Here is a 15,334-nt window from a genome sequence, read left to right on the forward strand (position 1 = left end):
CTTGGACGCCCCTGAAAGCTTAACTGTAGAAGAAAAACACGCGTAAAATACATTTTTTTAGCGCATTTATATACACTGCGAGATAACTGTGCATTATTGAGTAATAATAGCTATTCTCGGTTATTTGTAGGCCTTTTTTTGTCGGTTAAAACTTTGAGCGAGCATAAACTAATATACGTTCAACCGTTTGGCCGCTAGCTGCCTTTAAAGTTTATAAATTTTTGTGTATAATCGTTACCTAGAACATTTTAGCATGAAATGCACTAGATCCCTACTACTATATTTGCTATCTTGGTGGATATTTTCAGTTGTACTATTTTCATCAATATTTTAGAAGTAACTACCTCGCCTACAGATTATAATATACGTTTTTTTAGTAGCGACGCTAATCTATAATTAACGTTGTCTGTCTGTAAGTCAGTCCGTAATGCTATGGGGGAAATGTTATTTTCTCGGAACCTATTGAAGATATACCACTAAAATTTCAAGTGAAGATTCCTATGATATATGCATCTTTATTCTATACATAGTTTTGTCCGTCTGTCTTTTGTTAATGCTTCAAAAACATCATTATCTTTTTATAGTTTCGTGATTTTTTTTGTTGCATATACTCTCTTTCTTTTCTTTGTTCTGACAACTGAACATGTCCCATTTGTGCAATTTATTATATATTTTGCTTTGCTAATTATGGATGTTGTCATCCCAGTTTTAATTACATGTATATTTGTAAAGCTTCCCTGATCAAATTAGCATTTACTTTATAAATCGCTATGTCCGTAAGTCTGTCTATGGTGCTATGTTGTACATAGAATTTCGTTTCAAATAGGTGTCTGAAACATCTAGTGGAGATTCTTATTACACATAAGAGTATTCACGCTTCAACTCATTTTGTATGTCTGTACGTTTATTACGCTGTTTAGATTTAGAAATAAGGAATTACGAAGGAATAAAGTGAATTTCCCAGTTGCTATTAAAGATAAAAGTCTAAACATAATTTTGCTCCTTTGTCCACCTAAAATCTTTTAAAAGAAAAATAAACTTTTTTTTTCTTTTTACAAATCACGCAACCTTGGCCAATTTACCATTTTTGCGACGTACTTACATTATAAAAAAATATTTTAGCCTCGTTACTTAAATAAACACATATATTATAATTCCTGCCTCTCAATATCGGGGCTGTGGTCGTTGGTTGTTATCCCAGGCGATCCACCACAGCATCTAGATAGATAGATAGATAGATAGATAGATAGATAGATAGATAGATAGATAGATAGATAGATAGATAGATAGATAGATAGATAGATAGATAGATAGATAGATAGATAGATAGATAGATAGATAGATAGATAGATAGATAGATAGATAGATAGATAGATAGATAGATAGATAGATAGATAGATAGATAGATAGATAGATAGATAGATAGATAGATAGATAGATAGATAGATAGATAGATAGATAGATAGATAGATAGATAGATAGATAGATAGATAGATAGATAGATAGATAGATAGATAGATAGATAGATAGATAGATTGATAGATAGATAGATAGATAGATAGATAGATAGATAGATAGATAGATAGATAGATAGATAGATAGATAGATAGATAGATAAATAGATAGATAGATAGATAGATACCTTGGACATGCCTCATCTCTGACAAAGACAAATTCATTGTAATGATTCCATTGGTCCTCTATTGATACCTACAACAAAAAAATAGAAATAAAATGACGATAAACAAAATTACCCCTTGTGTAGATTGTTACAATATAATGAAACCTTTTGACACTCAACTTAATGAACCAATCAGTTAAATTTTAATAAAATGGGCAATCAGTTTAAAGCCAGAATAGGAAAACTTTAATATTAAACTTTGCGTACTAGTGTCCACTCCCTCCCTCTCTGAAAGCTTTAAACTAATTAAGATTATGGATTTTTATTTAATTGGGGAGGGGGGGGAGGGATCTAGTATATGATAGTGATATCTTTTTATCTGAAGCTTAAGATTACAATAAATACTCAACTGATTGAATTCTCCTTTTTAGGTAAGCATAACATAGGTAACATGATGGTTTTATGCTATTCTATTTTATATTTAACCCTTGGGGTGGTTTTATCCTTTGAACACATAGACTCTAGATTCTAGCCAGTTCTTCCTAAAGTGTAAAAATCATGGAGAAATAAATAAAAGAGAGGAATCAAGGTATTTAGAGGACTAAAATAGGCAGTGGGCCTAGAGGCCTATATTGCGCTAATGCCGCGCTAAACTTTTATTGTAAATCCACTACTGTTTTTAAATAGGAATATTTAAAAATTAGATGCAATTTCTAGACAATTATAATAATAATAATAATAATAATAATAATTTATTTCCTTAAGGTGCATATAATTAGGGCGGGTTACTGATAAAAGTTACATGGTTTACTATGATTTCTTCCTGAAAGAGAATGCATGTTTATAATAATGATTTCTTCCTGAAATAGGTTGCAGAGTTATTATCTTTCATATATATTACAATAACTTTATCAGGTGATATTTTAATAAACGATTTATAATTATAGACCTTAGCTCAGGGCTGTAGTGAACTTACTCCTTCTCTGTTCACCTACATAATATTTTTTTGCTGACATGTTTAATACAATTATGAACACTGAGCAGCTGAGCGGCGAGTGGTTGGCTTAACCTCTGCTGAGGTTGTTGAACCGCTGGTTTTCGCGGTGCTTACCAAGTCGCAACTTAGCTATATAATAAAATGTGACAGTTGGTGTGACTGTTACAATACATGATACATAATAATTACTGGGTATGCTATTTGTGCCATTATGACAGATGTTCCACTTTAGAATAAACGGGCTCATCCAGGGTAAGACCGGTACGATTAAGTTACCAGTGCCGCGGAATTTACCGCGTTCCCAATCCCGTCTTGAACTGCGGCTTCCACCGTCCTAAAGTTCCCTGGATTAGATAAATGTTGAATTGAGTTTTTTTAATCCCGTGAGATAAAAATCTCACAATTCTATAGGTAACCAGTTGATCCTCCTCCCAACCGTTTACTTGAGATTCCTTACATCCCTGTATGGTTTAAGAAAATAAATAAATGAATAAATGAATGAATGATAACCACTTAAGAACACTTATTATTCAAATATTTACTATCCGCTAGGTTCGACCTGACATTAGAATTTATTTATTTTAATTGTTAAGTTTTAATTTTGCAATAACAAGGATACTTAGTTACGAGAGGCGTGACTAGGTACCTAAGTAGATAAAAAGACAAGAAATGAAAGAAAAGGATTAAAGATAAAGCCTAAAGATAAATAGAAATGATACAAATAAGAATTTTGTAAGAACAACTAATTTTGTATGGGCGTTGAGTTTTTTAAAAGTAAAAAATAATAATAATATTGGGTTCCGGAATAGAAAGTTCTATCGATCAAATTCTTATTAAGTTAAAACATGATAAGTTAGGATAAGATATTGTATGATTGGTTTGCATAACATTATTATTGATAATTGATTATATATTAATTTAATATTAAGTTAATATGAATTGAAAGAAGAAAATTTTGAGGATTAAAATTAAAATAGAAGATATTAACTTGTTTAATCTTTGGCACATCAGTTTAACGTTATTGTTCTTTGATAGAGTGATTCTCTCATGTTTTTTAGATGAATTTATAGGAACAAATTTGATATAGACGTGATTTGATATAGACGTGATTTGGCGGCCGAGGGCACATTTTCTCGCTGCGGCAGCTAAGACCAGGCTTAGCTGTCTGTCCAGATTGAGTTTGTTGCGACGCATGCAGTCTGCCGCTCCTATCTTCGAGGAGTGGATTGCTGCATGCGTGGAATTTTGCTCCAAGATCCTGTGCGCTCGGCGCGCCAAACCACGTCCACTTATACAGTTGAGTAACAGACGGTAAAGTTAAAAATAATAGAGATTAACAGACATTGATATTGATAGACAGTTCTAATTGATATCCTATATTTTTTTTCCTTGTCAATCGAGTCGAATCTAGCCTCCGAAATAAATTCGAGGCTGCTCCACAAGAAGCCAGCGGTAAACTATCCCATTTGATGCATTTTAAACTAGAAGTTAAATTAAGGTAAAATTTGATGAGAAGAGTTTAAGAAAAAATGAGTAAAAAAAAATAATAATTAGAGTAAGATGAATGACTGTTTTAGAAAGATAAAAAAGAAAAATCTAGTTACTTTGTTACTAATTTATCTGACTTATCTAGAATCTAGAAGGTTGAAAAAAGATAGATATTTTTGTTCCCTTGCTTTCTGTGTAATATTATGTTGGAATATAATAATATAATAATATCAATGCTACTCTACAACAATGTGATGTCTGTCCTATAGACATATATGTCCTATGTATACGCCCCACCCCCCTCCCTCCCCTGGTATAGGTTCAGTCCTTACAGGACTTATACCTAATATTTTGAGGTTGTTCTATAGCAACAATGTGATGTCTGTCCGTTCATTTGTCTGGAAGGTCCTATAACAGTAAATATGTAAATGTGAATATTAAGTGGGTAAAAAATCTTGCAAACGTCCCCCCCCTCCCTCCCCTGGTATAGGTTCAGTCCTTACAGCATACATCTAATTTTTATAGGATGTTATAGAAAAATCACATTTAAGCTAATTTGAAAAAAAAAAATTTTCAATCATAAAAGGTGAGTCCTCTCATTTTTTACCAGGTGTAGTATACTTTTATGCCAAACCAAAACTGCCCCTGGCTGTTTGCTTTTTAAGATTCTAAATCAAATTGTATTTTAATGATTTTCCTTAATTTTTTGTTTAAAACCTAATAAATTATAAAATAATAATGATATAATCTTTTTTTTACATATAGAATAGGTTATGATTAAAGCCGTGAGCGGTTTAACCCCTTACAGTCGGGCCCCTTGCCGCATCTTAATTAGTTGGGGGGGGGGCGGGGCGTTCAATGCTCCCCCTATTATCTCAGTTCCTTTTAGAGCTAGAGAGCTAAAAATTTTTGTGCAAGTCCCCTGTGTTATGATGAATTTCCCACCTAATGTAAGTCAAGGTCAATTTTCGCTTACTTCACCCTTTTCTTTAACAACCTTTGTTTTTAGGTCCTTTTTTACTTAAAAATTTCAAACGGCTGTAACTTTTTTATTTTTGAAGCTAGAATAAAATTTTTTTTGCAGAAAATGTTTATCTTTATATAAATTTTATATTAGAAATATCAAAATATAAATTTCAGCGGCCGCAGCTGTACTTGGCAGCTGCCAGCCGCCGCAGTCGGCGGTCGGCGGGAAAACGGCGGCGGATCTTTATGAAATATTAATACGTTATGTAGACATATAAGAAAAGCTTAAGTTTGAAATTTGAAGTCTCTAAGTCAAAAATTGCTGCCACAGGAGCCTTTTAAAGATTTCTGGAGACCTGGAGGATCAGGACCTGCAGGATCATACCTGGAACCTGAAAGTGACTTGAACACCTGTATTTAATATGAGGATGTGCTTCTAGAGGATATTTTAGTATTTTGGTATGATAAAATGCTTTGTTTTAGTCAAATAAATATTTTTGCTCTTTACCTGGATGACCCTGCCAGGTTTGCTGGCATCCTGTGCCCGCCAGGATGGAGATATTAAAAAAATTTCAACTCTATGTTATGTCTCATACCCACACTTAAAAAGCCAAGCAGTTTGGGCTCTTTATCTTTCACACACAGAAAATGAGATAGAAAAAAACCGGATGGGGGGGCGTTCAACGCCCCCCCCCCCCCCCGACCGTTAAGGGTTAAAGAAATAGCAGACAATTATTTTATGTAGGTTGAAGTAATATTTTACAACGAAAAAGGGGTGAGTATTCATCCTCTTATCCTTTTTCCTTATAGTAAAAATATATTCTGAGCTCTTTTAAATGCTTTCATTCTATTGGTTATATGATATTTGATATGTGCTTAAGTAACGGCAAAATACTTACGTAAGTAAATCACCCCCCCCCCCCCTCTATTATATGTTTAATTGAGGGAGGGAGGGGACATTAGGATGTTTATTACAATGGTCCCCAAAAGTTTTATAATAACGATTTCTGATTCGTTGGCTCAACAAATTTGGGGAATAATATTAAAGTTTGATTTGTTAGTTCATCAAGTTCAGTGTTCAAATGTATCGACCACTTATTCTAATATACATATGGGTATGTCCATAAATTTATCGGCCATAGACATTTACTAACTTTTTTTAAAGATCAACCTTTTCAGACCAGCATTTTCCAAGATCTTTAGCTTCAAAGAAAAAAATAGGATGATTAATATTGGAGGGGTAAGGGGGTTGGAAAATAAGTACCTAAAATATTTGGATCTACTGCAGTTCACGGTAAAATATTGCTGGTAACAGATATTGCCAAAAATCTACAAATAATCTGGAATAGCCAAGAACCAATGATGCACAGGGAAAGCTTCACAGAAGAAAAAACGCGTAAAATAGGCCTTTTTCGCGAATTTCTCTGCACTGCGAGATAATTATTTATGGGTATTCCAGATTATTTATAAGCCTTCTTATACTGATTAAAACAGTGTGCGGGCATGATCTGTACGTTCAGCCGTTTGACAGCTAGCAGCCTTTAAAATTCATAGATTTTTGGCAATATTCGTTACCAGCAATTTTTTACCGTGAACTGTAGTAGTTTGTTGGGGTATGGTAAGTGGGAGTACACAAACATAAAATAAGAGTAAATGCTTAAATAACTATGTCATGTATTAACAATGTATTTTTGGATATATAAGCCTATGTAAATATTTGATATTTATATATTAAAACAACCATATTTGTTAAAGGGATTATACCAGGGAGGGAGGGGACATTGGACTGTAATATATTCTCTTCCTCAAACATTTTAGCTTACAACTTTGGATACTTTAACCCTTTACAGTCGGGCCCCTGGAACTAAAAGTGACTTGAAAACCTTTATTTCATATAAGGATGTACTACTAGAGGATATTTTAGTATTGTGGTATGATAAAATAATTTGTTTTAGTCAAAAAAAATATTTTTGCTCTTTACCTGGATTACCCTGTCAGGTTTGCTGGCATCCTGTGCCCGCCATGATGGAGATATTCAAAAAATTCCAACTCTCAGTTATGTGTCATACCCATACTTAAAAAGTCACGCAGTTTGGGCTCTTTATCTTTCACACACAGAAAATGAGAAAAAACCGGAGGGGGGGGGCCTTCAACGTCCCCCCCCCCCCCCCCCGACCGTTAAGGGTTATATAAATCTTGTTTCTAGCAGTTTAAAAACTTTTCAACATATGGTGTTTTAATTTACAGACGGGATAATAGTTAATAGCTTTATTGGAAAAATCTTTCTTTCATTGTCTATCTCTGGGGTCCCTGACTTGGGATAGTACAACCTATTCACTAGATAAAATGGAAAAATTTGTACTGGATAGATGTGGATATTAGGATATATTAGTTGGAAGGAATTTTAATGTTAGAGGGAGATTTAAAATCTGCACCAAATTTTAAGCATTTTTTATAAAATTCGTTTTTTGTATAATTCTTTATCTAAAGCGGAAATACAATTTAAGTTGATTAATTTTGACATAGAGTGATTGGTGGATTGAAAATTATCTTCGCTCTGATAGGAGAAGCTTAAGTGTCGCACTTCATTCAACCAATTAGAGCGCAGGTAGTTTCCAATCCACCTATCCTATTGGTCAAAATTTATGAACTTAAATTGTATTTCCTCTTTTAGATAAAGAAATATACAAAAAACGAATTATATAAAAAATCCCTAAAATTTGATGCAGATTTCAAATCTCCCTCTAACATTAAAATTCCTTCCAACTTATATATCCTAGTGGATATATTGACAGGGGAAAATTTGTCGTCAATTAAGCTTGCTAATATGGACTTTATTTATTGGTCAGATCGTCCATCCAGTAGGAGGGAAGGGGTTGGGGTAGAGGGGTAGGATTGGTGGTATTACTATTTGAGCCAACTGCGAGTATTACTTTATCAGAGTACACAAAAATCTGGTTCAATATCCACGTAAAAATATCGATTAATGAAAATTCTAAAAATTAAATTCTGATAATTTTTATACGCTAAAAACAATAGTGCATCATTACAAGAGAACTAAGGGGAAAAGACAATGTAATACAAATTGGTAATTATAAGAAACAAAATTGCACGAACTGTAGATTTAAATAATTTGCGGATTAATTTTGAAACAACTAGTGTGTACCAACCAATTTCCATGGTTTTCATGGTTTTAAAACCAATTATGAGATTCAACTTTGGGGACTTGTATATTTTTACACTACGTTGTCAGAAACTAAATAATTGTCAGAGAGGCAAGGGAAATTGGGCTGTTTTTTTACAATTGTACCTAAAGTTATATGAAAGCGTTTTCTTATTCGTTGGCTTTGGGGACTTTCATTGATTTTGAGATGAGTGGTGCGGGGAGAAAGTCAATCAAAAATCAGACACGTGACGTCATAAAAATGAGGAAGTTGAGAGGAGAAGTGGGAAATAAACACCTAAATATAGATGGATAATCCCTCATTTTTATGACTTAATGTGGCTGATTTTTGAGTAACTTTCGCACCGTACGTTGAGTGTCCAAAAGTTTCAACAACTAATTGTAATCTACAGAAGGGGTAATTTTTCGTATCTTCTTTGGGGATGTATATCAATTATCGCCCATTGTCTTATCCCTTTAGATCGTTGATTATTGTAGAATGTTGACCATTGGTACGTAAATAAAACAATGTAAATCCATTTTTTGTTTGTCAGGATTAGATGAATAAACAATAGATAATCCTGAGCAAATATTTAATTTTGCATGTATTAAAAATACCATATACATGTTTTGGTTATAGAGATTGTTAATATTTTTTTATTGGTGTATCATCGAATGAGGGACTCGACATTTGACTGTTAATTATCTGCTAAAAATCTGGTTCCCAAAGTTTTAAGTTCTTTTTTTTCTTTCGGTTTAAAAATCTTGTGGCACAGTTCACTCGAAGCGACAATAAAAGAAGAAATATTACCCAGACATAAGGTCAACTGTTTCTAAAATGTCCCAATCAACATATAAATTTAGTATTAATAAACGAAAATCTTAAAATAAGGCCTCTTTGAGAAAATTAGATTTGAAAATTTCAAGTTAAATTTTCATACCCAGGAGTAACCACATAATCATGACAAGAAAAGCAAAAATTATTTATTTAGTTCTTTATAAAATGAAAGCAAAGTTGTTCAAAATTTTAAATAAATAATCTTTGCTTTTCTTGTCATTATTAAAGACATTTTAGAAACAGTTGGCCTTATGTCTGGGAATTTTTTTTCTCTTACTGTCGCTTCGAGTGAACTGTGATGGGTTCTTATTAAATCTTGATTAAAACTGTTCTAGTAGCCGCGAGGGACCAAAAAACTGGTATTAATTTTTATGATTTTTATTTTCATTTTCGTGAAAAATTGTCTGTAATACGATGTTATCATGATATTTCATTATGGCTGAAAACCGGTTCTAATCCAGGGATATTCATCGGTTTTGAAGCCATACTGATTAATTTCTACCTGTCCAGGCTTAAGGTCTTGTATGGCCGTTGGAGCAGAGGTTCCGGTACCACAGCATCCTACCATTCTAGAATAAATAATATTTAGGTACCACAGCATCATACCATTCTAAATATAAAACAGGGATCTTAAGGAGCACTTCAGGAGGGGGAGTTTAATTCGATAACCCAATTTTGTAATTAGATTTAAAAAGAAAAAGTATTAAAGATTATGGGGGAGGGGCTCTACCCCAAACCATTTTCAATTTTAGTTCTTCAAAATTATTTTTTCTGGTTTGGAAGAGTAATTGATTTAAAATTTTGAAGGACCTATGAGAAGTTACTCTGTAAAGGAGAACCATTACGTTTCAGCGGTGAACAAGATCCTTTGGTACAAAGAGACAGACAGACATCCTTTTACTTTATTTTAAGGGTAAATTTTTTGATTGAATGATAGGTTGATGAATGAATGGAAAGACGAATTAGGAGATAAATCAATAGATTAATGGATAGATGAATAGATGGATAAATTGATAGGTTAACATAAAAGGATAGATGGATATATAAATAATTTATGGATAGAAAAATAGATATATAGATAGATAAATAGATGTATAGATCGATAGTTGGATAGATGGATGGATAGATAAATGCATAGATCGATAGTTGGTTAGATGGATGGATAGATAGATGGTTAGATGGTAAGATTGTTTAATAGATAGATAAGTGGATAGCTATATGAGTGAAGAGATAGATAGATAAAGATATTGATGGATGAATAAATAGATAGAAGGATATATAGAGTAAAGAATAGATGGATAGATGGATAGATCAATTAATAGAAAGAATAGAGCAATAGATTTATAGTATACTTACAAAAGCCAAAATAAAATTGAAATTTTGAATTGTAAAAGAAGAAAGAAAGAATTTTTAAATAAACAAATATTTTAGAAAATTCAATTTGACGGAAAATTAAACTTTTCATTACATTTAAATCCCGGGATCTAAAGAGATAAGACAATGGTTGATAAATTGTTGTACGTACATTCCGAATGACGATTAACAAAAGTACCCTTGCTGTAAATTACAGTTAATGGTTAAAAGTTTTGAACACTCAACTTAATGAAGAAATCAAAATTCTACAAAAGTCCCTAAAGTTGTAAAGCCTAGCCAATAAACAGCCAAATGTCCCTTTACTCCCTCGGACATTATATTATGAATTATATTTCTACAAAAAGTTTTATTCAAACGTTCTATCTTTTGTTGGCTTAAAAAACTTTTCTTACTAAATCTTGATTGGTTGGTCCAAACTAGGAGTTTTCAAACTAATAATGCTTTCATACAAAAGGGGTAATTTTGTTTATCTAAATTTGGGATTAGTCAATAATGTGTTACTTATGGACATAATTGTCCATTTAATTTGTCTATCTGTCTGTCTGTGTCTGTTAGATTTATGACAAACATTAAATTCTCCGAAAAATTATTATTTTCATTAAAGTAAAAATTTTACAATTTCAAATGAATTGTATAATTCAAATTCTGTACATAGATAGGACAACTCTTGTGTAAATAAAAGGATATTTATCTGTCTTCATATCACAAGCGAAGGATCTCGCTAACAGCTGAGCCGAAATGATTAGTTTTTACAATGAAGCTTCTTATATGTATGTCCTGTAAAATAACAATCAATATGCAAAAGTAACAGGATGCCCGTCTATCTTTGTGTCTGTGGCGAAAGATCTCGCTAACTGCTGAACCGATATGATTCTCCTTTTCTTAGAGGTCTAGGGAAATAACAATCCTTATGCAAAAGTAACAGGTTGCCCGGCTATCTTGTGTCTATAGCGATCATAGTTGATATGGTTTTTCTAAAAAAAGAAAGTTCATAACAACTTTTGGGGAGGGTACCTCCATCTTCAAAGAGAAACCGCCCCTTGAAAAGCTCCTTTCTAAATTTCATTGAATTTTTACTTACTTTGTTCAAAACTTAACTTAAAGATGAAGGTTCAACCTTTCGACTCCTCCCTTAAGTGCCCCTAGAGGCGCACAAAGCCGAATAGACGTCCTTAGAAGATAAATTTTCATTAAAAAAGAAGTTGTATCAACTTTTTTGCTTTTTATTTAAGATAGCTAGCCGGTTCTTTCAGTAAGTAGTAGATGTAAAATTTTTCATAGAATTCAGATATGCAATCGTTTTTTTTTGTAGACCTCTTATTTTTAAAGTAATTTAAGTTTTTTAAAAAAATAATTAAGTCGGTTTTAAGGTACTAAAACGCAACAAAATAAAAGAAGAAAATAGCCAGTATGAACAAGAATAGTAAGATCTTTAATTTGACACCTTACTTTTAAAATTCTGTTAAGTAATTGTTGAAAAAATCTATTTTTTTAACCTCGGTTTAATAAAAACATTAAACCTAAATATTTTCTCATACAGACATAAAAAATATGGGTTCATATATACCATTAGAATGAGAAAAATAATATGAATCCATTCTAAGCGAAATTGAAAAAGTTAAAAAAAATTGTAATAAAAAATAGAAAAAATAAAAAGTTTATTTTAAGAATTGTAACTACTAAACTAGCCAATCACAAATCGCAAAAATTGACGAATCGGGAAGCTTAATCTATAAAATTAACCTATAGAATTGCCAGAAAAAAAGGAGAACGTTCATACAATATATACAATAGATACTACAATAAATATAGTGATATTAAAGAACATGTAAAGAATGAAAAATTATGAACAAATATGCATCAGTCTGTTTATAAACTTCAAAACAATGCAGTTAAAAATACATTATTGTTTCTTGCGTTTAAAAAATATCTGCTACATTGCATTGTCTTTTGTTTAGGTTTGGTTCAGGTTTGGTTCAAGCTAACCCTTTAAAGCCGAAAATTATGATTCTTAAAATAAACTTATTTTTTGTATAATAGTTTTATAAAACTTTTTCAATTTTGCTTAGAATAGATTCGTAATATTTTTCTGATTCTAAAGGTATATATGAACCCATGTTTTTTATGTCTGTTTGAGAAAATATTTAGGTCTAAAGTTTTTATTAAACCGAGGTTAAAAAAATTGATTTTTTCAATAATTACTCAACAGAATTTTAAAAGTAAGGTGTCAAATTAAAGATCTTACTATTTTTGTTCATACTGGCCATTTTCTTCTTTTATTTTGTTGCGTTTTAGTACCTTAAAACCGACTTAATTATTTTTTTAAAAAACTTAAATTACTTAAAAAATAAGAGGTCTACAAAAAAACCGATTGCATATCTGAATTCTATGAAAAATTTTACATCTACTACTTACTGAAAGAACCGGCTAGCTATCTTAAATAAAAAGCAAAAAAGTTGATACAACTTCTTTAGATAAATATGTCTTTCGAAGCATGACAAAAGATTATTTTATCTTTTCATTATTCTCTTCTATCATTATACATATATATTTTCCAGTATGGCTTTAAAACCGATTTATATCCGCTAGATTAGAACCGGTTTTCAGCCACACTGAAAAATTATGTACGGCATTGTATTACAAACAATTTGCCACGAAAACTTGTAAGACCGAGCATTCGGCCAATTGATAAATAACTATTCTCCCCCTTTCGTAATCGTTGTCTCCTTGCTCTAGCCTGCAATTTGTTTTCATCAAGAGAAATTTTATAATTCAAACGAAGCTAATATATCTGTTCAGTTTTTAGAAACTAAATTTTATAATTTTATGTCCTGAATTAAAATTTGTAAATTTATGTAAATTTTGGGCATTTCCCATCAACAATAAGTATATTAACCCCCCCCCCCCCTATAAAAAAATTACGAAGGGGAAGGTGTTATTGTTCTCCGCTCTGTCAAAATTTTACCCCATGGGTATATTGTTTTTAAATGGGACAACGTTAAGGCAAACCTTTATAATAGGTCCTAAGACAACAACATCCAACTATTGCAGACAACCAACCCTTTGATTGCACAACCTTTATCCGAAAGTACAGTTTAGTTACGTCGCGGTTTGGGCCGATATTCGAAGCAATAATCTTCCAATCGACGAACGGATATGCTACATGTTGCGCTACAGAAATTGGTTAACAATACGAAGCAAAATAGACAAACTGGCACACTTTCTTGAAGAAAAGTTTTCCTACCAAAAAAGTGAATGTTTACTTTAGTAATGGACTACACATTGCTTAATTACTGTATTGATTTCCACGGATATAAAGGGATAAGACAATGGCCAATACATTGAAGTACATCCCCATTCTGTAGATTACAATAAGTGGTTAAAACGTTTTGACACTCAACCTAAAGAACCAATTAATCTTAATTCATTAAAGGTCCCAAATGCTGTTAAGCCAACAAATAAGAAAATGTTATTATAAAACTTTGGGAACAAGCGTTATAAACAGCCCATTGTCCCATCCCTTTCTGATTGATTTCCATGGATAATGGGATAGGGCAATAAAAGATAATTAAATCTTTCTACAAATATTTATAAATAATAGTGGATTTTCAGTGTTTGATCGTTAAGATATCGTAAACCGCTGTACCGCGAAAGAAATTAATTAATTGTATAATTGCTAAGACAGTTTCATTAAATCGTGCCTTATATTAATTTAGTGAAAACAAAGTGCTACGCCCCAAGAGGCAACTAGAGTCACTATTTCAGTGAAGGTGCTTTAATTTTGATTTTTTTTTGTTATTTCTTTGTAAAATTAGTGGTACCCTTCCCCAAAATTGGTATAAACCTTCGAGAACCATATCGTTCTTCCTTCTGTATAGACAGACATACATATTTATACTCTTTTAAAAGGAATATATATAAACATAAGACAATTTGCAAAATAAAGTAAAGTACACATACAAGTATGAATTTATGATAATTCAATTTTATTATTATAAAAGTTCTTTATACTAGGAATGAGAAAATATGTTTTTAAAACTTTGGGTACTAAAGTATAATTTAAACAGTTCTTTTCCTCCCTACCCAACACACACACACACACACACACACACAAACTTTTGTCTAGCCCGCGCGCGATGAGCGTTAGCAAACCATGCATTTCTTCTTTTTAACATTACAGTACACACGCACGCAAAATTCGCATTACAAGTCATCTACCTCGCTAGCCAGGGATCTAAAGGGATAAACAATGACCAATAAATTGATGTACATCCCAAATGATGAAACACAAAATTACCCCTTCAACGAATAAGAAAACATTATTTTAAGACTTTGGGGACTAGTGTAATAAATAACCCTATGTCCCCTCCCTCCCTCCCGCGCTTTTTGCTCAACCAAGTGGATACTCACACACGCACACACACACACACACACACACTTAAACACACTCACACAAAAAAAAAACTCACTACGCACTCGACAAGCACCTTAAATGTGATAAAAAGCATTGCACTGCACATGCATTTAGATAAAACATTTTAGTTTAAATTTTTAACGCTAGGTATTTGTAATTATAATAAAACATTTACATATATCATTGTACAAAATTTAATCAACTTTTGATCATAAAAACACTATCAATTTATATTTCGAAAAGGTACTTTTACTAATAAAAAGATTTATTACATAAATACATTTTAACCCTTTTGTTTTTAATCTTTAGAACAATTATAAAAGAAAAAATAACAACTATTATCTATCAATAGACGCCTCGTGAGTTCGAATGAAATTTACTTTCTACTGCTGTAAACAAGATTAAAATCTTAATGTACAGCTATATTATAGCGGGGCAGTCCGACTTATGGAGTAGCTATGCTCCCTTAAATA

General features: G+C 32.0%; 1 protein-coding gene across 2 annotated transcripts in view; it reads right to left on the minus strand.

The window, feature by feature from the left end:
• The window catches only part of LOC145333720 (BTB/POZ domain-containing protein KCTD12-like), a 119,457-nt gene continuing 104,123 nt past the window's right edge, over window positions 1-15,334 (minus strand). The window contains exons 12-15 of one of the 2 annotated variants that reach the window (XM_080178928.1): window positions 9,576-9,642; window positions 1,643-1,710; window positions 1,162-1,218; window positions 1-349 (exon numbers count right to left, since the gene is read on the minus strand). In XM_080178928.1, coding sequence (XP_080035054.1) covers window positions 331-349; window positions 1,162-1,218; window positions 1,643-1,710; window positions 9,576-9,642 — 211 coding nt within the window. In that variant the 3' untranslated portion in view covers window positions 1-330. The remainder of the gene's footprint in view (window positions 350-1,161; window positions 1,219-1,642; window positions 1,711-9,575; window positions 9,643-15,334) is intronic. The other variant, XM_080178929.1, reaches the window with a different exon arrangement.

This window comes from Acartia tonsa, chromosome 12 (genome assembly GCF_053477335.1).
Source record: "Acartia tonsa isolate MP-2025a chromosome 12, ASM5347733v1, whole genome shotgun sequence".
Lineage (NCBI taxonomy): Eukaryota > Metazoa > Arthropoda > Copepoda > Calanoida > Acartiidae > Acartia > Acartia tonsa.